The sequence below is a fragment of the Rutilus rutilus genome (assembly GCF_951802725.1).
Source record: "Rutilus rutilus genome assembly, chromosome: 6".
Taxonomy (NCBI): Eukaryota; Metazoa; Chordata; class Actinopteri; order Cypriniformes; family Leuciscidae; genus Rutilus; species Rutilus rutilus.
The window spans coordinates 14002902-14026522 of record NC_140214.1 but is presented as its reverse complement, the minus strand read 5'-3'; the positions used below and the strand labels follow the sequence as shown (position 1 = coordinate 14026522).

The following is a 23621-nucleotide window of genomic DNA, read 5'->3' as shown; positions in this document are numbered from 1 at the left end:
GTGTTGTTTTTTTTTCTTTTTCTTTTTTCTTCAGTGTTAACCTTGGCAAATATTTGATCATGTGACAATGCTGTCAGTGATTTTAGCTTAAGTAGTTAGGATGGTCTTTTAAGTTATAAAAATAAAACCTTTTTTTTTTATTATAATTTTTTTCATTCATATCACCCATAACATGAATTTGATGTGAAGTATGATTCATATTTAACCATTAAACTGCATACTATGAGCTTTAAAAGTCTAATTTTGACTTTCTGATTCTTTGATGGTGTCTCACCACCTGGGGGGAAGAATGCAAGTGAATCATAATTCTGTGACATTTGTTTTATTTAATGAAATGTTCAGCATTTAATATGCTAGAGATATGGAAAGTACTACTCCCATTCTTAGATGGATCATATGAGTTTAGCTCATTTACAGACTTAAGAAAGAAATATGAAGAAGTCCAGACATTAACACAACTAAGAAGCATAAACAATGATCTCCCTTTCGTTGTGCCAATTAGCTCTAATTTATTTGGATATAGTTCACTTATACAGGAACAATTAAGCTTCATATAATTGTGTTTTGCATCACACCCTGCACTGGATTTCTAAGAAATCCAGGTGTTCACAAGGGGAAAATCAGAAAGCCACTGAAACTAGTGTAACTTGCTGAATCATCATAAACCCAGGTGTTCTTCCAAAGTTGTGTATAAATCTGATCACCGATCTCCAGTGTGAGAACAACACCATTGCTGCCATTACCATTGCTAACAGGCTTCCAGGCAAACACAGAGCACTGGGTTTCATCGTTCTTCAAGAGACTGACTGCCATTGTGGTTCCACCATGAGAATGAGCATAAAATCTGAAGTAATAGGCTCCTTTTATTGGTGCTGTGAAAATACCTGTAAGGCACATGAACAAAGCAGCCACAGAAAATGTCATCATATGTGAACACAGTATTCCTGTAATGGTATTCTCTTTACAGTCCTTACCTGTATTTGAGTCATAGGCACTTCCAACATTACTAAATACTTTTTTGTATTCCAGAATTTTCGGATTACCAGTGGGCCCAGTGTTTCCTGTTCCAGATGCCAGAAGTCCAGCAGAGAAAGCAACTTTTTTGGCTGGAAATGAGCAAATGGGCTGATGTAAAATGTGCAATCAAATAAAATGTTTAATTTAATACATTTAAATGTCTATGGGAACAAAATGTGCCTTATACTTGCCTTCAATCTCTTTTTGGACAGTTTCAAGCTTATTTTGTGAATCTTGTACCGAGGTTTTCAAAGCTGTACGGAATACACATTGATATGATAATGTCACAATATTGCAAACCAATGAATTTATAAAGATGTTTAAGTTGTAATTTCTTTGTAAGAAATCATCCACAATGACATGCTCAATACAAATCCACCTTACCTTCATTCTCACTCAATACTTGGGTCAGTGTTTCTTCTAATTTTTGTATCCTTTCATCCATGTGTTTTAGCTTCTGGAGCTCAGCAATAATGTCCATACTTGGTGTCAATAAATCTTGTGCAATTGAGCTCCCAGCACAGAGCAGCAGTACCAGCAGCAGTCCTGCCATTGTCTCGCTTTTTTATTTATTTTTCCGACAAATTACTCCTGCGTTTATTCCAGAATTCAGCTTTGAATGGCAAACGCTGTTCTTAAATACTTTGTTGTGAAAGGTTGCGAAAGTTTGTAAACATATACTTTAGACTGAATGGGAGGGTTCACCATTAGGGTGAATCAATTGTAGAATTGGGTACACTAAAAACAAGACATTTTCAGCATACCGGTAATTTGCGTTAATGGATTATGTGTGTGGTTGTGTGGTTCAGGCATACACTATGTTATGGGGACAAAATGTCCCCACAAAGATGGCAATATCTGAAATCCTTGTCCTTGTGGGATATTTTTTTTGGTTCCCATATAAATCATACTAAGTGATGTTTTTGAAAATGGAAAAAATGCAGAAAGTTTGTGAAGGTAGGTTTGTTTGGGGAATAGAGTAGCCTACAGTTTGTATAGTGTATGTTATGCCTTTGGAATGTATCCATAAGACATTTGTGATTGTGTACACGTTTGGCTATAGCCTAGGGCCTAGGCTACTTGTGATGGCCAAATAGTGAAATATGACAATTGACTAGTGAGGACATTTTCCTCATATTAGTTAGTTAACTCACTAGTTTTTATTTATTTATTCAAAATTAAAATAATGAGTCAATACATCAGTTGTCTTCTTCCAAAATGTACCCTAACTCTTACCCTAACCCTAACCCTGATTTACTATGGTAAGTAATTAAGGTATTTTATCGAACCATAGACTGTAAAAAAAGTGTCCGACAACGAAAGGCCGACAAGCAGCCAAACCGAAGATAATAGGCGTCGATTTCGGTGGGGACGGTGGGTAGCCTATACGATTTCGTCACGAGTCATTTTGTACCCACCAGTTTTTTTGGTATTAAGTGTTACATATTATTACTCATGTACATATTATTATGCATATTATTGCTCATCATAACCACTTAAAACTGTCAAAAAATCTAACCAGAAATATAGTGATCACTGATTGTTGTTTAGGTAGCCTACATTAAACCGTTAAGCTTTTTCCTACAACTTGTCTCAATAAAGCAAAAACGCTTAATGTCAGATAACGTCCATAATAATTGGACTTTTGGTTAAATTTTTTGACAGTTTTCAGTGTTTATGAGGAGCAATATGAGAGAGAAAATTTGGTGATCGTTGTTTAGGTAGGCTAACTACATTAAACCACGTCATGTCATTGTCAACATGGTAGCTTACTTATGAAGCAGAATAGTAGCCTATTAGTGGTCATATGTCAAAGGCTTTCTTCTTCATAAAACGAGTCAGACATCATCACATTTTTGTATAATTTTTTTTTTATTTACGTTAGTAAGCTACAGGACATCGTCTTTCAAAACATGACCTGCGCGAAAGAGAAAAAAAACTAATGCGTCATCATACCCATTGCTTATGAAAATGACCGATTGCGTCTCTGTCCCCAGGACATTTCAAACCAAACTGACGCCCAATAACTGATTAAGGCTTCAGGGAACTTCCACCTGATATACTTATTTACTTTTCACAATATGTGAGTAAACATGGCCAGAAATGGGTTTTCTTGTAGGCCTATTGCAAAATGAAGATTTTTTTTTTTCATTTGTCACATGGTCACTCATGGCATGATTTCTTTTAGCAGTAAGCAGGTGAATGGAAATCCTGGAGTGGAATAAGAGGAGGCTTTGAGTGGAAGGAAAACCTCTGCTGCTCCATTCCACTCTTATACCAACTCCAGGCCGCTCTGGAGTCTGTGTTATGGTGATGCCTAGCCGGTACTTCTTTTGGAACTATTTTCTTTAGCGGAAACGTAGTCTGAAACATAAGTTAATCAAAATTAATTACTTGTTTATTGAACAGTTGTATAAACGCAAAGTCAAAGACATAAGTGCTGTAGTAATGGGCTGTGATTGCTTGTGGCCTTGTGCTAAAACTATAACACCAATTTTGCTTAATTGTAACATAATGATGCGTTAATATTTGTTGCGAATAAAAATGTCTATAATATTATATAATCAGTACAAATTATAATAGACATCTGACATAGTTTAAAAAAAAAAATCACATACCCTGATTTTCCATCCTTATATTGCTTGCATGGCGTTGGGTGCTCGAGCACCTGCCCCTTTGCCCCTTGGTGACCAAAGTGCCCTTTTGTCAAGCAAAATTTCCTCTCCTTTTTTTTAATTAAAGGCCCTTTTGTGGATGCCTGCCCAATCTAACCATTAGTAAAATTTATTAATAATAATTTAGCCGTAAATAAAATGACCCACATGATGACCTTTCACCTGGCGAACTCATCCGGGTTCCTGACGCTGCACGCACATTTTTTTATTTTCGCGCGGCTACGCGCACTACCAGAAGATATCTTCAAATCTGTGGCTGCTGGTAAGTGGCGTTTCATTCTCAGCTTAGTGATTTTGATGTTTGTTTACTTATTATTATTATTTTACAAGGACGACGTGAAGAGAGCATGCAGAGACGTTGTTTATATTGCTGTGTGTAGGCTGTAGTAGTAACTGTTTTCCTGAATGCCATCAAGATTGAAACCGAGACTGATTTCATAACAGGTCAATAAACAAATAGTTAAAATTAAGTCACTTACATTTTAGACGCAATGACTGTTTTTGTTCTGTTTCAGCAGCGAAAATAGTTCCAAACAAAGATCACGCAGGACCATCGCGAATCTCACAGCAACACTCAGCCGTGTTTCATTACTGAATGATTCAGCGTTTTGAACGAATCAGTTGAGTCAAATATTCAATGACCCCATTCATAAACTGCCTCATTCTGAATAAATCAGCCGTTTGAACGAATCGTTTGAATGAATGACTCAATGACTCGCTCATTAAGACGGTCGCCTGCCGCCTCCTACTGGCGGTTTAGTTTCATAAAGTATATTCTTTTCAACATTCCTTATTTGTATATTCAAAAATATTTAAAATAATCAAATTTAATACAGTTATAATTTTTCAATGTAAATTATTTAATTTGATTGGTAACAGCCTGGTGTCTTATTATTTTAATTGAATATATTGATCAAATTTAAGAATTTGAAATGAAAGATGGAGCATACATTTAATAAAATTAGGGGAAAAATGCCCTTTATAAAAGGTACAAATAAATTGTGTTTTCAAACAGTGATGTAATGAAACAATGACAATTTAAGCTTGAAGAGAGTAAAGCCTCTGTTTAGGCTATTAAGGAAATGTAATTTTGCCAAAAGAAGAACTTTTATTTTAAATAAATGTTAATTTTAAATCAGCCTACTTCAGTGTGATATGTTACCATATTATCATGCTTAACACTAAGAATTTGAATAATTGTAATGTGATGATCAGATGCAGATATCTAAATCAAAGAATATGGGCGGTTTGCGGGTGGATTATTTATTTTTAACAGTGGATTCGGGTGACTCAAAGTGCACCAGATTAATGAATTTATCTTTAAAATGTACAAAATTTTCTTACGGGGGGGCATGCCCCCGGACCCCCCTAGAGGTAGCGAGCTCAACCCACAAAAATACTGTGGGAAACACATATGATGATCTACAAAAAAAATACAAATTTAATTATTTATTATTAAAATACATTATTAGGATTTTACCCATCTGCCTCATTTTGAGTCAGGAAAAACACAGCCCCATTTAAAACCTTGTTCCATGTGCCCTCTTTTATACTTTGAGCACCTGCCCCTCCAGAGGTCTCTGCACGGCCCTGGTCCGGATGGTTTTCGCGGGATATCGCGTAGGCTACATATAGGCTGCGTGCTTCGTCATATAAGTTGCTTCGGCTACTTTGATGGCTGTATGGCATAAGTTAGTTGTCTCAACCAGCGAGAAAGGTTTACACGTAGTACGAAATCTCGAACCTCGTGGAATCAACCATTATAAAAAAAAAGAAGAAAAAAAAGAGATCTGCTGGCAAAAAGAGAAAGCGACTCACAGAGCTCATAATAAAACGAAAATCAACATTGGCTTGGCTTTTCGGAGAACTGAGGGATTTTGAAATGTTGTAAAGTCGAAGCGGAGATGGCATTCAGGTGAGTAATTAAGGTATTTTATCGAACCATAGACTGTAAAAAAAGTGTCCGACAACGAAAGGCCGACAAGCAGCCAAACCGAAGATAATAGGCGTCGATTTCGGTGGGGACGGTGGGTAGCCTATAGGGATGTTCGCCGGAGTCAAATGTGACGTCACGATATGGGCGTGGCCGCGAACTGGTTGGCAGAAAGAACCAACAAGTCGCAGCAGTCTACCTGTGTTCTCTTACGAGAGGTTCTCTCGTATTGCGTAAGCTAGCTTACGCTGCGGGAAAGTCTCCTTTCTCGAGATACTGAAGCCAAAAATTATCCTTAATTTTTTAAATCTTGTCAACGCAGTGCGGCAGCCTGCAGACCTAGGGCAGGCGAATCGCGTGCCCATTGGCTGCTCTGCGGCAACTGCAGCAGCCTATGGCTGAGCCTTGCGCGTGACGTCACGTCCAATGAGCGCGCTTGGCGCGCTTGATGCGTCACAGCCCGTCATTAGGGGTGTGGCTTAGCGTATATAGGCAAGGTACAGAGGCTGCTTCGCTGATTTCTGTCTCTTCAGCGAAGCTCTTCGCATCGCTGATCTCCGAGGAAGCCGCCGTCGAATCAAGCGACCAGCACGCCGAGGATTTCAGCCTGAGGACGCCGGCCGCTCGCCGCCTTCAGCCTTCCCTGCCTGCTGCGCCATCCGGCATATATATCCTTTCCTTGCTCTGTGTTGTGTGTTTTGTGTGTCCGCCGCGACACACTTGCATCTAAAAGAGCGCGAGGCGTTGTTGCAAATGCCTCGCTCATCCTGTGGCTCGTGCAGAGCCGCGCTCAGCGACGGAGACCGCCACGTGGTGTGCGCTCTCTGCCTGGGCTTCTATGACAGCTGAGCGCTCGCCGGAGCCCCTCCCGCGAGCCTCGCTATTTCCTTCTCCCCACCCCCCGACGCGCAGCGGCCGGTTCGCCCGCACTGCCGTCGCCTCAGGGGATGAAGCAGACAGCGCTGTTTTCTTAGACAGCTGCTTTCTCCCCTCTGTCAAGCCGCGCAAACGGCGCCGCTCACAAGGGATGTCAGAAACGGACGGTCTCGGGCTATAGCTTCCTTTACGTTACAAGAAAGCTACCCCCCGGACGACGCACGCCCCTCCCTGCGCTCTCCCCCTCTGTTCGAGCCGCGCAAACGCGCCGCTCACAAGGGATGTCAGGAGTAGACGGTCACGGGCTGGCTTCCTTTACGTTATAAGAAAGCTACCCCGCGTCTCGGTCGCGCGCGTCACTCTCCGGCCACCTCCGTTTCTCACACATTTCTCAGTCCCCTCCTAAGCTCAGGCGACTAGAAATATCAATATTGCAGTAAACGAGCCTGTTTTATTACACGCACGCCTGCAAACATACGATGTCATAGCACATGATGACATCTTCCCGCTCTCTCTCCCTTGTTCGAGCCGCGCAACTGCGCCGTTCTCAAGGGACATCAGAGCGGACGTCACGAGCACCGGCGATAAGAGGAAGAGAGAGTGTTTTCGTCCTCGTATATTCTCAGTCCCCTCCAAGTTCAGGCGGCTGGATATACTATACTGCAGTAACGAGCCTGTTTTATTACACGCGCGCGTCTGCAAACAAACGCCGAAACGAAACATCGCTCGGTCATATGCTCGCACTAACTAAAGTTTATGTGTGCTCCTGTGGCTCAGTGGCAGAGCATTGGACTTCCACACGGGAGTCCCGTGTTCGAATCCTGCTCTGGCGGCAGATAAATATTTTTTTCTGCTGGCTTCTCCGAGCTCGCGGCCAGCTTTCTCACATACAGAAAGCGAACCCGTATCCCGCAGGATGGTGCTTGAGTATTTATGAGCGTCTAAACTTATGAGCCATCAAAGCTTCTCGCTCTATCAGTTTCCTATTACACCGATGGTGTTATACGTGTAGAAAATGTGCCCACTCCCACGTGCTCACTGCTACACACAAACACGGTCTCCTCGGTAACGTCCACAGAGCGCACTCTCTTAAAGCGGTCACACGCCGCTTGAGTACTAAGTGTAGGAAATGTGCCCACAACTCTGTGCTCACACCTACCCGTTGCTCGCTCTGCCACTCAGTTACCCCGGGTTGCAGATCCTCTAAGCTCACTACATTCCAGCTCTAGCCGAAGATAAGTGTAGAAAATGTGCCCACTCTCATGTGCTCACTGCTTCACACAAACACGGTCCCCATGGTAACGCGCTCAGAGCGCTCTCTCTCTTAAAGCGGACACGCGCCGCTCGAGTATTAAGTGTAGTAAATGTGCCCACAACTCTGTGCTCACACATACCCGCTGCTCGCTCTGCCATTCAGTTACCTCGGGTTACAGACCCTCTAAAGCCCCGAAACACTCCGGCTCCGGCCGAGGGTGTCATAAGTGTAGAAATGTGCCCACTCCCATGTGCTCACTGCTTCGCACAAACACGGTCCCCATGGTTACGCGCTCAGAGCGCTCTCTCATAGGCGGACACTCACCGCTCAAGTATTAAGTGTAGTAAATGTGCCCACAACTCTGTGATCACACCTACCCGCCGCTCGAGTTGCAACGGCTCAGGCCGAGGGGATATTAAGTATAGAAAATGTGCCCACTCCCATGTGTTCACTGCTTCACACAACATGGTTCCCACGGTAATGCGCTCAGAGCGCTCTCATAAAGCGGAAACACGCCGCTCGAGTATTAAGTGTAGTAAATGTGCCCACAACTCTGTGCTCACACCTACTCGCTGCTCGCTCTGCCATACGGTTACCCCGGGTTACAGACCCTCTAAAGCTTCCAAAACACTGGCCGTGTTATAAGTGTAAACCCTGCGCCCGCTCACGAGCACGCGCACTCACTTTCAGACACTATATCCCCCACGCCGCTCTCGCGCCAGGGGTGTTTGACAGCAAAACGCGCTCCATCCTTCAGGACCGAGCTACTGAACGCTGTACAGCCGGCCAATACTGTTTATCAGCCCCGTGTTCGAGCACCGGCGGCGCGCGCGCCGCCCCATCCTCTCTGATACAGGTTCTCCATCCCGCGCAGCGCGGCGATCTGAACCCAGAGACCATTCGACCCCTAGCTATGCGTGCAAAAGCATGGGAAGCTATTCAGGGCGCGTCAGAATGGGTGTTGAACACTACAAAACACGGCTATTCGCCTCAATTCGCTCGTCGCCCCCCGCGCTTCTAGCGCAGACGGAGACGAAAGTCGGTTTAGAAGCAGCGCATCTGCTTCGAGCAGAAATAGCGAAGCTGCTGCGCAAAGGGGCCATAGAACAGGTTCATCCTTCCTTGAGCGAGTCAGGCTTTTACAGCCGTTACTTCCTCGTTCCCAAGAAGGACGGAGCTTTAAGACCTATTTTAGATCTGAGACATCTGAACACGGCTCTCATGAGACGGCCGTTCAGGATGATTACAACCAGACAGATCCTTGCGCAGATCCGCCCAGGAGACTGGTTTATCTCTCTCGATCTGAAAGACGCGTATTTCCAGATCCAGATAACCCCCCGTCACAGGCCATTCTTGAGATTCGCCTTCGACGGTCGAGCTTATCAATACACAGTCCTGCCGTTCGGCCTGTCTTTAGCACACCGTACATTTACGAAATGCATGGACACGGCTCTCGCGCCCCTGAAAAGTCAGGGAATGCGAATTCTGAACTATCTGGACGACTGGCTTGTTATAGCGCAGTCAGAGACAGAACTTGTGTCTCACAGAACAGCGCTTCTCAGCCATCTGGAAGGTCTGGGTCTAGCGGTCAATTGGACCAAGAGCTCGCTCTCGCCCCGTCAGTCAATTTCCTTTCTCGGAATAGAACTGGACTCGGTGGCGATGACGGCCAGATTGTCGGAGCAGCGCGCGCGCCGCATCCGGCGCCTCGCCGCATCCTTCAAAGAAGGCAATCGGGTTCCTCTGAAAGCATTTCAGCGCATCCTGGGGCATATGGCCTCAGCTGCAGCAGTGCTTCAGTTGGGTTTACTGCGCATGCGCCCGCTTCAACGCTGGCTAAGAGCGCGCGTATCCCATCGAGCCTGGGCGACCGGTGGCTCGCTAATCAGAGTGACTCAGGGCTGTGTCTCAGCCCTGCAGCCCTGGCTAGCAGCTGAATGGTATCACACTGGAGTGATTATGGGAGTGATTTCACACCGGAAAGTTGTCTCAACAGACGCGTCCAACCTAGGTTGGGGAGCGCTCTTCGAAGGCAGACCGGTCTATGGCCGCTGGTCAGACCAGGAGAATCTCCTACACATAAACTGTCTAGAGATGCTCGCGGTCGAGAAAGCGCTCATGCACTTCCTCCTATTCCTCCATGGTCACCATGTTCTAGTCCGCACGGACAACACATCAGTAGTGGCCTATGTGAACCACCAGGGCGGTGTCAGATCAAAAAAAAAAAAAAAAAAGCTCTGCGCCCTGACGGAACGCCTCCTCGTATGGGCTCAGCACTCTCGGCGCTCTCTGAGAGCATCGCATGTGCCTGGCCATCTGAACGAGGGCCCCGACAGACTGTCCAGGGACAACGTTCCCCTGGGGAGTGGTCTCTACACCTCCAAACAGTCCAGTCGCTGTGGCGCCGCTTTGGCAGAGCGAAAGTCGACCTCTTTGCGTCAAAAGACAACGCACACTGCCCAGTATTCTTTTCAAGAGCGAGGACGCGCTGGCCCAGACGTGGCCCAGCGGCCCGCTATATGCTTCTCCCCCGGTCTCTCTGCTGCCTCAGGTCATCGAGAGAGCCAGGAAAGCGCGCCACACAGTGCTCTTCATAGTGATTTACCAGAAGGGGTGATGAACACGATCATACAATCTAGAGCTCCCTCCACGAGGCGGCTCTACACGTCTAAATGGTCGGTGTTTAACAAATGGTGCACTGCCAGAGGGCTCGATCCACAGACATGTGGGGTCTCGCAAGTATTGTGCTTCCTTCAAGAGCTACTGGACGCGGGCAGGTCCCCCTCCACGCTCAAAGTCTATGTCGCGGCCATTCAGCGCTCTCTGTCTCAGAGCCGGGCCGCGCATTAGGAAGGAACGAGTTTGTCATCCGCTTCCTTAGAGGAGCGAGAAGGATGAACCCCCCGCGACCCCCTTCGGTTCCTATGTGGGATTTTTCACTGGTCTTAGACGCCCTGAAAGCACATCCCTTTGAACCCCTGGAAACTGTGGATATGAAATACCTCACGCTCAAAACCGTTTTTCTGATAGCACTGTCTTCAGTAAAACGTGTGGGAGACCTTCACGCGTTATCCACTAACGCTGCGTGCCTCGAGTTCGGACCCAATGACTCTAAAGTTATTCTCAGACCGAGGCATGGGTATGTCCCCAAAATTTTGGGCACTCCCTTCAGAGCGCAGGTCATTTCCCTTTCAGCCCTGCCGAATGCTGGCTGCGAGGCAGATAGTAATCTCCTCTGCCCAGTCAGGGCGCTGAGAAGCTATATTTCACGCTCCGCCGCCTTCAGGCGTTCAGAGCAGCTCTTTGTTTCGTTTGGTGGGCGCACCAAGGGTCTCGCCGCCTCGAAACACACCCTATCCAGATGTATAGTTGACGCTATCGCAGCTGCTTACGCATCTAAAAACCTGCAGTGCCCTTTGGACATTCGGGCGCACTCCACCAGAGGCATGGCCTCATCGTGGGTGTGGTCCAGTGGGATTCCCATTCATGACATTTGTGCAGCGGCAGGCTGGGCCTCCCCTTCCACATTTGTTAGGTTTTACAACCTGGAAGTTCCCGCTTTGCAGGCCTAAGTGTTATCAGCCTAAGTCTCGCGTAGCCAGCCCACTGTCTGTGCGCGGGCTATGTTGCTGATTTAGCTCTACTGGTTGAGCTGCACTATGTGGAAAGTGTCAGTTGGACCGGCTGTGCCGCTCCCTGCCCCATATTATGTGCTTGTGTACTGTGGTATCTTGGCCGCCCAGCTCCACTTCGCGTTCCCTGGGCTCCCCATGGGATTCATTCAGGATGCTGGGCGCGCGCACGGCGTTGACAAGGGTGTTCCCGCAGCGTAAGCTAGCTTACGCAATACGAGAGAACCTCTCGTAAGAGAACGTACTCGGTTACTAACGTAACCTCTGTTCTCTCTAGAGAGGGAACGAGTATTGCGTAACCCGCCGTGCTCTCGCCACGAGCTCATTTCGCTTCATGCGACAGAAACCAGCGAAGCAGCCTCTGTACCTTGCCTATATACGCTAAGCCACACCCCTAATGACGGGCTGTGACGCATCAAGCGCGCCAAGCGCGCTCATTGGACGTGACGTCACGCGCAAGGCTCAGCCATAGGCTGCTGCAGTTGCCGCAGAGCAGCCAATGGGCACGCGATTCGCCTGCCCTAGGTCTGCAGGCTGCCGCACTGCGTTGACAAGATTTAAAAAATTAAGGATAATTTTTGGCTTCAGTATCTCGAGAAAGGAGACTTTCCCGCAGCGTAAGCTAGCTTACGCAATACTCGTTCCCTCTCTAGAGAGAACAGAGGTTACGTTAGTAACCGAGTACGTTTTGTCAGCATAATATTAATTATTTGTCCGAAGAAGCTAAAAAGAGATATAATTAAGCTTTTATAACCACCAGGGTTCATGTTCTCTGCCTGATCCATATCACCTGAGTGAGAATTTTTTGTTGTTCTTTGACTAACGAAGTCAGCAAATTCGTTGGATTTACAGCTAAAAAATGTGGCGGCACATTAGTAAAGAAAGCATCTGTGAAAGCAGCGCAGTTTGAGTGTTTCGGAACGTATGTGATCGGAGAGAAAGATGAGGCCCTTCTCTGACTGCGTTTGAATGTGTGAGTTAAGTATTAAACTGTTGGTGAGATGAGATGAGATAATGCAACGCTGACATAGGCTACAGTACAATGACAGTTGCACAGATGTTGGGAGTTGGGAACCGGTGAGAAAATGTCCGGTAGCCTACCCGGTAACTTTACCAGTAATATTAATTTAGTTCTGCTTAACGGTTCCTGAACGCTGTAACTAACAGCTGCCCAGCCATGAACACAGCCGCGTGTGATTTGTTTACATACGAGCTGCACTAGGTCTATATCTGTATTCTAAGAGTTATTACTTGTATGGATCTCGTTAATAAATTGACAGAATTTAAATGTGTATTCTTACAAGTTAAAGAAGAAATGTTTGTGCAATTCCTTTTTTCACCTTTTATGAGGCCAAAAAAAAACTGTCTGGTAAAAAGTCACAGTGGCTGGTGGTCAAAAAAGTTAACTTTAGGCCCTGTATATAACATTGGTTGACACGTAAAAATGTATTAAAATACAATAATTTGCCCTTAATATATAAGGGTATGTACACAGATGATACACACACAGTACAGTATCCAATCTTGCCGATCACACAGCACGACACAACCATTTTTCTTCTGTGTTTGCGCTGCGAAGCAAGCGGCCATTACTTTTCTTCTGCCAACCAGAGCGCGTCGTGACGTCACGGCGAAGATCCCTATACGATTTCGTCACGAGTCATTTTGTACCCACCAGTTTTTTGGTATTAAGTGTTACATATTATTACTCATGTACATATTATTATGCATATTATTGCTCATCATAACCACTTAAAACTGTCAAAAAATCTAACCAGAAATATAGTGATCACTGTTGTTTAGGTAGCCTACATTAAACCGTTAAGCTTTTTCCTACAACTTGTCTCAATAAAGCAAAAACGCTTAATGTCAGATAACGTCCATAATAATTGGACTTTTGGTTAAATTTTTTGACAGTTTTCAGTGTTTATGAGGAGCAATATGAGAGAGAAAATTTGGTGATCGTTGTTTAGGTAGGCTACATTAAACCACGTCATGTCATTGTCAACATGGTAGCCTACTTATGAAGCAGAATACGAATAGTAGCCTACTATTAGTGGTCATATGTCTAGGTTTTCTTCTTCATAAAACGAGTCAGACATCATCACATTTTTGTATACATTTTTATTTATTTACGTTAGTAAGCTACAGGACATCGTCTTTCAAAACATGACCTGCACGAAAGAGAAAAAAAACGAATGCGTCATTGTACCCATTACTTCTGAAAATGACCGATTGCGTCTCTGTCCCCAGGACATTTCAAACCAAACTGACGCCCAATAACTGATTAAGGCTTCAGGGAACTTCCACCTGATATACTTATTTACTTTTCACAATATGTGAGTAAACATGGCCAGAAATGGGTTTTCTTGTAGGCCTATTGCAAAATGAAGATTTTTTTTTTTCATTTGCCACATGGTCACTCATGGCATGATTTCTTTTAGCAGTAAGCAGGTGAATGGAAATCCTGGAGTGGAATAAGAGGAGGCTTTGAGTGGAAGGAAAACCTCTGCTGCTCCATTCCACTCTTATACCAACTCCAGGCCGCTCTGGAGTCTGTGTTATGGTGATGCCTAGCCGGTACTTCTTTTGGAACTATTTTCTTTAGCGGAAACGTAGTCTGAAACATAAGTTAATCAAAATTAATTACTTGTTTATTGAACAGTTGTATAAACGCAAAGTCAAAGACATAAGTGCTGTAGTAATGGGCTGTGATTGCTTGTGGCCTTGTGCTAAAACTATAACACCAATTTTGCTTAATTGTAACATAATGATGCGCTAATATTTGTTGCGAATAAAAATGTCTATAATATTATATAATCAGTACAAATTATAATAGACATCTGACATAGTTTAAAAAAAAATCACATACCCTGATTTTCCATCCTTATATTGTATATATGGCAAATATGCACCAATAAATTCTGTGATTTGCAGACTACTCTTGGCAGATATTTTGTTGAACATCAATGATAGACTGTAAGTTAACTTCAAGTTCAAAAGGAAGATCAAAAACAGTTATCTTGATTTTGTCTGTTTGATGCTATAGGCTTTATGGAACTTGTTAAAATATTTGTCTGCATTCTGGTGGTTAATTAATCAAGTTATGTCAAAACCAAGTCATAAATATCAGAGAGCCATCATATCAATACATATGTGAAATACTAAAGAATAGAATATTAATGACATTATGAATAAGAGCTCTCTTGTATCAACATTCTTGTCTTTAAACTGTGTCATATTATTTTTACCACTAGATGGTGCCATAATGAAAAATATTGATAAATATTAGTTTAGTAACCATTTTAAGCCAGGTGATCAATGTGATATAACAACATTTCTCCAGCTTTTATAGTTTACTTGTTTATTATTCGTCCATTTACCATCCAAAGTGATGCATGTTACAGACATGTAAAAAGTTGAGTACTTTATATAATTAGTGGTTTTAGGATAAGATGGATTATTGTCTCTTGTTATATTTTATATATATTTTATAGTCAAATCAGTTTATGATGGATAAAATTCCCACCCTGCGTTTTTTTCTCAGTGAATATCATTTGGAAATACATCACATCAAAGGCGTAAAATAAGTTGCGAACAGGATTTCATATTGACTCTAAGTGTTCTGATGTCAAATCCATCAAACGGCATCCTCATTTAATGAAGGATTAGCCTATGCTAAATGTGCTGATGCTTTTGACACAGTCAACACCGGATATGCAGTGACATCCAAGCACTCTCCTTTTACTTACGCCCCCCTTTTCATCACATCATCTCCCTCAAACACACTGCTTTGCTTCATCATTAACCACCAGCTGACGACTAAATAGGCATTAACTGCACAGGCCACTAAATAAAGAGGCTGAAGGGAAGAGAACATGTAAGATCATGTTACATGATTTTTATTAATAACTCACCTCTCGTCTTACAATTTGTAAAGTAATCTTGAGCTATTTAGCTACCATGAGCACACATAATCTTGCGCATACTCTTACTGTAGTGTCCCTCACAGAGTTTAGGCACGTAGGCCATACAAAATATTCTCAGTGCTGATAAACACACTGAGCATGAATGCAGTCGGGCCGTATATCGTATGCACCATTATGGGTCAGAGAGAAGTGCAAGCCAGAATTGATAGCCCAAAAAGTAAACTGGCATCTGTGAAACCCAAGGAGGTGCACCAGCCTGGTCTCTCCATCTCGTCCTGAAGTGACCTAGTGCCACATTCTAGCACCACGGATGAGCCAAGTGCTGCAAACAAGACACCCCCCACACCCTACCCACGCTGCACTCCGTCTCCATGCTACATCTTGTATTTTTAGCCAAGATCTAAACTCTGTATAGCTTAATATGGCAGAGAAAGGCTTCCTGTGTGCCTTATGATCCCTTCCTTCTCCATCTCGTACCATCTCATTCTTTGTGATCTTGCATTCACGCTTCAGTTTTTGTTGTCCCATGTACACAAACTTTCTGTCTCCTATTAATATTTTATGGTCATACTAAAGAGGGCGTATGGTATCTAACTCTACTTTGCCTTGCTGTGATCTCCAGTCTGGCTCACTGCTTGAAAAAATGTGCCTCTCACTTTTTTAGCAGCCCCTCTCTCTCATATCAATCTCTCTCTCTCTCTCTCTCTCTCTCTCTCTCTCTCTCTCTCTCTCTCTCTCTCTCTCTCTCTCTCTCTCTCTCTCTCTCTCTCTCTCTCTCGCACTCACCTCATCCCACCCCCTAAAATGCTCTCGACCCTGTTACTCGTCTCTTTTACCCGTGTGTAGGGGTTTCATACAAGGGGCCTCAGGACTTGGTCTTGTCTGTTCTGGGTGGCGGGGATCACAGGTCCTTTTTAATTTAATTTTATGAAGTATTTAGTTGATTTGTTTTAAATTCAGTGGAATTAAAGTTTTCCCTACTTAAGTATTGAATCATGAAGTGGAACCTAGTGTTCCTTGGGCTCCTTCTGACCTTCGGGCAGCTGTCATGGGGCCAGAAAGGTATGGACATCCCTGAGTACGATGGAAAGGACCGCGTTCACGAGCTTAATGCCAAGAATTTCAAGTCTGTGATGAAGAAATATGACGTGATGGTGGTGTACTACCATGAGCACGTAGGATCCAGCAAAGTCGCCCAGAAACAGTTTCAGATTGAGGAGCTGGCCCTTGAGGTGGGTTTGACTCGGAATCGGCCAAAGGGGAGGGGTAGTTATTGGGAGCAGCTGGATCCAGTGTAACTGTGGGCAGTTGTGAAGCATGCTAATGACTAAAGTCTTCTGTGAGAGGACCAGTTTAGATGAGGAAAATCATAGGATTATGTCAACTTTTGTCATGCTTCTATACAGCATTTATTAATCTTAGTTAATGTTCATTTCAGCATGTAATAATATATGATTAAAATCAAAAGAAAACATTACGTTGTTAATGCACTGTGAACTAACATGAACTAACAATGAACAACTGTATTTTTATTAACTAACGTTAACAAAGACTAATAAATACTGGATCTAATATATTGCTCATTGCTAGTTCATGTTAGTTTATTAATGAGACCTTATTGTAAAAATGTTACCATAAATACTATAATAGTATAGTATACTAAAATAACACTGGTTAAAACCATTTGTTGTATGAATTCTTAATTTAGCTTTTGTTTAGTACATCTTAAAGATATAGCTGATCGATGGATGGATAGATAGATAGATGGATAGATAGATAGATAGATAGACCAGTAAACTGCTGATTCAATGCGGCAGGAAAGTTTGTCTCAACAGGATTTACTCTGCAGCTATTTATAGCATGTAGTATTTTATATCCTGCACTTTATAGTTCTGCTTATATAGTTCATGGAAATTTACAGTAAACAGTGTTGCATGGCACTTTGAATTTGGCCCAAAAATTGTTGTTAGCACTGATGTGTCGATTTTAATCTGGATGCTTGAACAATAATTGTGACCCCGGATCACAAAACCAGTCACAAGGGTCAATTTTCTGAAATGGAGCTGTATACATCACCTGAAAGCTGAATAAATAAGCTTTCCATTGATGTGTGGTTCGTTAGGATAGGACAATATTTGGCAGAGATACAACTATTGAAAATCACCTTTAAAGTTGTCCATTTATGTTCGCGATTTTGCTGCATTCACTCACAAAAATATTTTTAAAATATATTTACGGTAGGAAATTTAATTAAAATAAATTCATATCCTAATGATTTTTGTCATAAAATAATTTTTTTACATTTTAACCCATACAATGTATTTTTTGCTATTGCCACAAATATACCCGTGCGACATGTGACTGGTTTTGTGGTCCAGGGTCACAATTGCTCTGATGCTTCTAGCCTTTATTAGTGGCCATAGTTTTTGATTGTTCAACCCTGATAGAGGACAATTAAAAACTCAATTAATTAACGATATAGATTTTTCTGTGGCCTTGTTAGAGGCTTTACACTGGATCAGAAGGAAAAGTACTCCAGCAGAGCCTGGGGAATGTGGGGCCTGTTACACCAGCCACGAGAACTATCTGGACTATGGCATCTATGATCTGAAAAGTGCTGATGCACCACACAGTAAATTTGCACCCTGAGCATGAGCTCGGATGGGTCATTTTTCAAAGGAATTTGCTTTTCTGGTTTCATCTCGGTACATTTTCACTTTGGTTTCGTCGACAGGCCCATATGCAGACACCAAAACTAATGCAAAAAAAAAATATATATAATGCGAGATAGCATTTGTAGCATTTTGAAGCATCAGTGCTGATATTTTCATGCTGTCTCATTGGTTCAAAGATCAAATACATGCAATGAGTCACATGTTCTTACAGTGTCACAGCAGCGGTGTGTATTATGCTATACGTAGCACCAAATTGTCAGTTGCTGGCCACTGCTGATTTAATAATAGTAGTGTATGTATTGAGCCTGAATGACAGATCATGGGTAACACTGTATTAGATTGCATAAGAAGACAGAGATTAGCCAGCTATTGACAACAGTGTTGTTATTGTTAACTTTTAACTATTACTAAACTATTGAACTAATTGCTTAGCTGCCAATAAATGTTGCCTTGTAAACTAACTAAAATAAAATAAGTTTAAGATGACTAAAAGACTAAAACAGAAATAATTTAACTCTTTCCCCGCCAGCGTTTTTTTTTTTTTTTTTTTTAAGTTGCCAGCCACTTTGATTATACCATAATTATACAATTTATGAAAACAAGCTGATACCAAGGTATTTTAGGCCTACAATTCTAACATAATTTTTCATGAAAAATCATGATTGTATTATTTATGAAATTATTGAATTATGAAAGTAAGGTTTATTGCAGCTTCTTGCAATACTCTCCTAAATGCGTAATAAAACCTAAGTGCAAACATTACCGCTTTAATGACCGTATAGCCTACGGTTGTTTTTACTGTCCAATGACAGCCCATCTTAGGCCTATATCTACTTTGAGTGGCATGGGAGAGAGTCGGAAGTTCATTTGTTGCCCCTATGAGTTTATAATAGCATATTTTAACAAGATTTTCAAATGGATAAAAAAAAAAAAAAACTGCCAAAATATTTTTAAATGTTGGCTTTATTAAACTATGTTTGCGATAAGCCACATAATTAAATTTTGAATGTCAAATTGGTAACCGTTGCATTTCGTTAACACTGATTTACACTGATACATAGGCTAATTTCTACTTCAGATGACTTTTTTACTCTCTGGGAAACTATGATAATAATATTCCCACTGTTCAGTAAAATCAAATCTGTTATTTGGCTTTTATTGACATGCTTTTTAGTTATAGCCTATATGAAAGCTGCAGTCCGTAACTTGTGGCGCTCTAGCGGTAAATAAACAAAATTGCAGGTACTGCAAAGTACTGTGCTGATCCGCAGCGGTGCCGAGTGCCGACTCGAACCAGCCAGGGGCCGTTCACATATCGCGTTTTATGTGCGTGCAAATTCGTTATTTCAAATGTAGGCGCTCGGCAAGCGCGCTCATAATAGAAGTCGGTCGGTTGAAATTGAAAACATCTCAACTTTTCAGAATCAGGTCATGTGACAAAAACCAACCGATCAGCTTCGGCCTTTCCGTAACAACGTCGAAAGCTCGGCCGAACAGCTGATCATAGCTTTACAGGGCTGGTTTTTATTTCTCAACTCCATAAATATATCTAGTAGTAAAGCTAATGCAAGGGCTAGAAATCAATTAATCCTTTGCTGATACTTCTCATCATGCCATGGAGAGCGCAGTTCATGGTTGCATAGCAACGACAGATGCTACGGGACCTGGATAATAGATAGGGGGCGCTGGCCCAAAAAAGGTTGAGAACCACTGATGTAAAAGAAAGAGTTAATAAAAATAAAAAAACACAACAAAATTTATACAATAGCCTATACTACTTAAACTACAATTAAAATGAAAACTGAAAAAAAGCTAATTCATTTTAATAGCGTTTAAATAATGCTAAAATAACACTAAAAGTATAAAGAAAATCTACAAACTTCAAACCAACCTTTCATATAAACAAACCAATTGTGATGTGGACAATGCCACAAGCAATCCCAAGCACTCTAGATAACATTAGCATCTACTTAGCAGGCAGATCCCACCCCATGTGGTCAAAAGGTTACAGCATCATTTAGCCGAGCTGTCACCTCCTGGAGTCAACAGTGGTCTGTTGTTATTAAGAACTTTGTGTGCACTTCTCAGTGCAATCCTCAAGAGACAACAGACATTGATGTATTGTGTTTTTTGTGTGGGATTAGTTTAAACGAGCTAACGTAACTAATTCTAAGTCTAAATCTCAGTCTTAATGCTAATGGATTTCTGAAGGACATTGTGTTTTGGGAGAAAGGCAAAGAACAGACTATCCCCTTGAGCTGAGTTGGCTCACGTGATTTTTGTTTTGCGCTTCAGAACTTAGTGGAACATAGTGTACATAGTTCCCTGGTTTTCATGGTGCATTGTTGTGGGAATGAGATTTTTGTATGTGGCTTTGCAACACATTGCTCCTGAATACACAGTAGTCCAGCGCTGTTGTAGGTTATACTAACTTATAACAGCTTGAGTGCTGATTGAGCTCATGAAATCTGCAGTGTCGACTGAGAGTACTGAGTGTTGGGCACATTACTGTACCTGTCAGCGGATCCCAGGACCCTGAACGTCACCACCACCTTGCCAAAATAGTCCCGGTTTGTCTCTGCAGCAGCTCTAATTATAAACGCCTCTGCTGTCATAGCTGTTTGTGTGGCACAAGCCGCTGTGATGCTTCATTACAGAAGATCTGCTTTCTGCCCTTATAGAAACACTTGTATGCTCTCATTTACACCAACCCGGTCTAGGGTGTTTCTGGTTATATTTCCTTAATGAAAAAACATATTTATGTTGGCTAATAAATACTCAGAAAAAAAAGGGCGCGTTATCCGTGGCTGTGTGTTGGATTAAATGTCTCCTCTTTCCTCTATCCCGACTATGATTTGTCATAAGCAAACTCTATCTCGGATTCATTGCAAAAATCTTTTCTTGTTGACTCATGGCTTTTTGTGGGTCGCCTTATATATAGCCGTGACCTATTTTGCCTTTTGCTGAGATTAGCCTAAAGTTCGTTTAACAGACATATATCCTCCTTTTAATGCTAATATGTTGCTGATATACTAATATACTAAACTGATAGAAAAACATTCTAAAGTCTGAGAAGAAAAGATCAATGAGACATTACCAAGATCGAGCACATTAACAAAGAGACGAATTATCACTCAAGTATTATGCTAATATTACAGCTAAACTAGAAGAACTTGCATAAAATTCTCAGACAATTAATTTCAAAAATGTAATAAAACACTTGGATAAACCTTAAAAGCTTTTTAAAAAATCTGATTCCTTAGTAGACCTGTACCTTTCACAAAAAACATTTTAAGCATTTAGACAGAAATTCAATCACTCAATTTACTCACGCACAAGTTCCTCCAAATCTGTGTGAATTTCTTTTCTTCTTCTTCTGTGGAACACAAAAGGATACCATTTTGCTTGCTTTCTGTGGTCTTTTTTTCTGTGCAATTACAATGAATAAGGACTGAAACTTTCAAGCTTAAAAAATGACCAAAAGTCCTAAAAATAACATAAATGCAGTCCATAAAACTAAATTTCAAGTCTCAGACTGAACATGTAATTCATTATTAATTTTTAATTTTCTTTTGGCATGTTAAGAAGAGAACTAGCAATTTATGATTCATGAATCCGTTGATCTGGATGATCTGAAGTATTCCTATCTGATTCATTTATTGACCCGGTTTGGTCACATCAGTAGCACTATATAGATATTGCATAAGGTGCATTGCTGTCCGCCATATTGGAAAGGTCAAAGCCAGCCTGTGAGCTCTCATGAGCTAGTTGACTACATCTTCAACCTTGTTATTTACACTTAAGGATATCCATATCTGCAATAAAGGTCTTTAGCAGATGATTTTCACAGGTTTAGTGTATCATTAATGTTAGATAATTTTGCATGTGGTAAATAAAAAAGAATAGTGGTTATAGTGTTAGTGTGAGTAATGGACAGCATCTGAAATGTTGACTGTTTGGCATCTAAAGTAGTTGAATGAGGTAGATATCTACCCAGCTAACGGAACATTCTCAGAACTTTGGCTAACATAATAGCAAGGTTCTCTCAAAGTAATGAACAAACATTCTCCCAGTAACACTCCCAGTAACATAGAACATTTAGTAAGCGTTATCTGGTCTTTAAAAATGATCTCCAAAATGTTTTATACATAAGCGTTTTTTCTTAATCCTTTTTAGTTGGATGTTGTCTAATGTTTTTTAAATGTTTCAGAGAACTTTAAAAAGTAATGTTCCCATAATGTTTGCAAAATGATAAAAAGGATGTTCCATTAACGCTTGCATAATCAAAAAAAATGATTTTTGACTTTGTTTTTTTAATGTAAAGCTATGAAAATCAATGACATCAAAAGACCTTATACAGTATGCATGTCACATGAAACATGTTTATGATATGTTTATGCCACTTTTGCATCCTTTATGAAGTTTAAAAGCTTCAGTCCCATGGTAATTGCATGGAGAAAAGCTACCAGAACATTGTTTCTCCTTTTGTGTTGCATGGAAGAAAGAAAGTCAAAGTCAGTTTGTAAGTTACTGATATATCCTATTCTACATACACTACTGAATCATTTAAACAGTTTTAGAGTGACGTATGGATAAAAAAAAAAAAAAAGAATACTGTGCATCTGTATAGGAATTCAAGGGCATTTGTTTCAGTTTAGTTCCTCATAATGTTTGGAGAAATGGTTGGGAGAACCTGTCACCACCCCAGCACCCTGTTACTCCAGCTCAGCAGGCGCATGTAGCACTCCAATTGGTGGAGACAGCTGTCCATCATACGGGTCGAGTTTCACACCGATTTAGAAAGTGCAGGGGCAGCGCTCTTGATGATGGCTTTTATGGATGTAAGACTGTGGAAGAAACTAACTACAGTTCTTACAGCAGAGCCTGAAATATCTGTGCAGGCAGAAAACAAATGTGCTGTCCTTGTCCAACACAGAGTGTTTGTACACAGTGTGTTAGCTACCAAAACCAGCTCTCAGGTTGATAATAAATGCATTATGTTTGTGCTGACAGGGTGCAAACCCTAATAAAATTAAAACAAGAAATCACCTTACCTTAGTGTTTCCACAGGAACTTCTGAAGAGTTTCCCTCCCACAGTTATTTTGTGCGAACAGCTTACATGTCAGGGCACCACTAACATGCTTTTAAACATCTAAACCACACATGCTGTTCGAAGAAGCTGAAGGACATTCAAAATTATATTTTTTGCTACCCAGCTTGCTGCACAAGTCCTGGAGGATCTTGACGACGAGGACATCGGGATTGGCCTACTCGATGAGAAGACAGACAGAGCTGTTGCCAAGAAACTAGGTAACTACATTACAAAAACACACAGATATGACCATACTTGTGTATAATGTATAATATTTGTATTATATTTTTAACACACCACAAAAGGGACATGGTGATCAGTTACAGCACCTAGAATATACATTTTCACTTATTAATACATATAAATGTTAACCTAAAATATTAATGTTTATTTAAAAAGGTGCATGTTATGCATCAGCTACTCAATGGGAGACTGTTTGTGAGTTTTAGTGCGCATTTATATTTATTGAAAAAAAAAGAAGTCCATGCCTGTTATAGGGTTGTTGTGAGGAAATAGGATGACATATGTAACAAGTA

At 41.7% G+C, this 23621-nt stretch overlaps 2 protein-coding genes across 2 annotated transcripts in view; one reads left to right on the top strand and one right to left on the bottom strand.

Annotated features, from left to right (window-relative positions):
• Positions 1-306: 306 nt before the first annotated feature.
• Positions 307-1699, bottom strand: c1ql4l (complement component 1, q subcomponent-like 4 like). The gene is made up of 4 exons (XM_084412657.1): positions 1402-1699; positions 1209-1271; positions 975-1106; positions 307-884 (listed from the first exon to the last, which is right to left on the bottom strand). The coding sequence occupies exons 1-4, from the start codon at positions 1568-1570 to the stop codon at positions 607-609; spliced, it is 642 nt and encodes a 213-aa protein (XP_084268783.1). The 5' UTR covers positions 1571-1699; the 3' UTR covers positions 307-606.
• Positions 1700-16138: 14439 nt separating this feature from the next.
• The window catches only part of casq1a (calsequestrin 1a), a 12065-nt gene continuing 4582 nt past the window's right edge, over positions 16139-23621 (top strand). Inside the window, exons 1-2 of the mRNA XM_084412651.1 lie at positions 16139-16549; positions 23210-23303. Coding sequence (XP_084268777.1) covers positions 16313-16549; positions 23210-23303 — 331 coding nt within the window. The 5' untranslated portion in view covers positions 16139-16312. The remainder of the gene's footprint in view (positions 16550-23209; positions 23304-23621) is intronic.

Coding starts and splice junctions, on each gene's coding strand:
- c1ql4l (XM_084412657.1), bottom strand. CDS start 1,570: ATGGCAGGACTGCTGCTGGTACTGCTGCTCTGTGCTGGGAGCTCAATT. Junction 1,272..1,401: donor AGTATTGAGTGAGAATGAAG/GTAAGGTGGATT, acceptor TATTCCGTACAG/CTTTGAAAACCTCGGTACAA. Junction 885..974: donor TGCCTATGACTCAAATACAG/GTAAGGACTGTA, acceptor TGTGCCTTACAG/GTATTTTCACAGCACCAATA.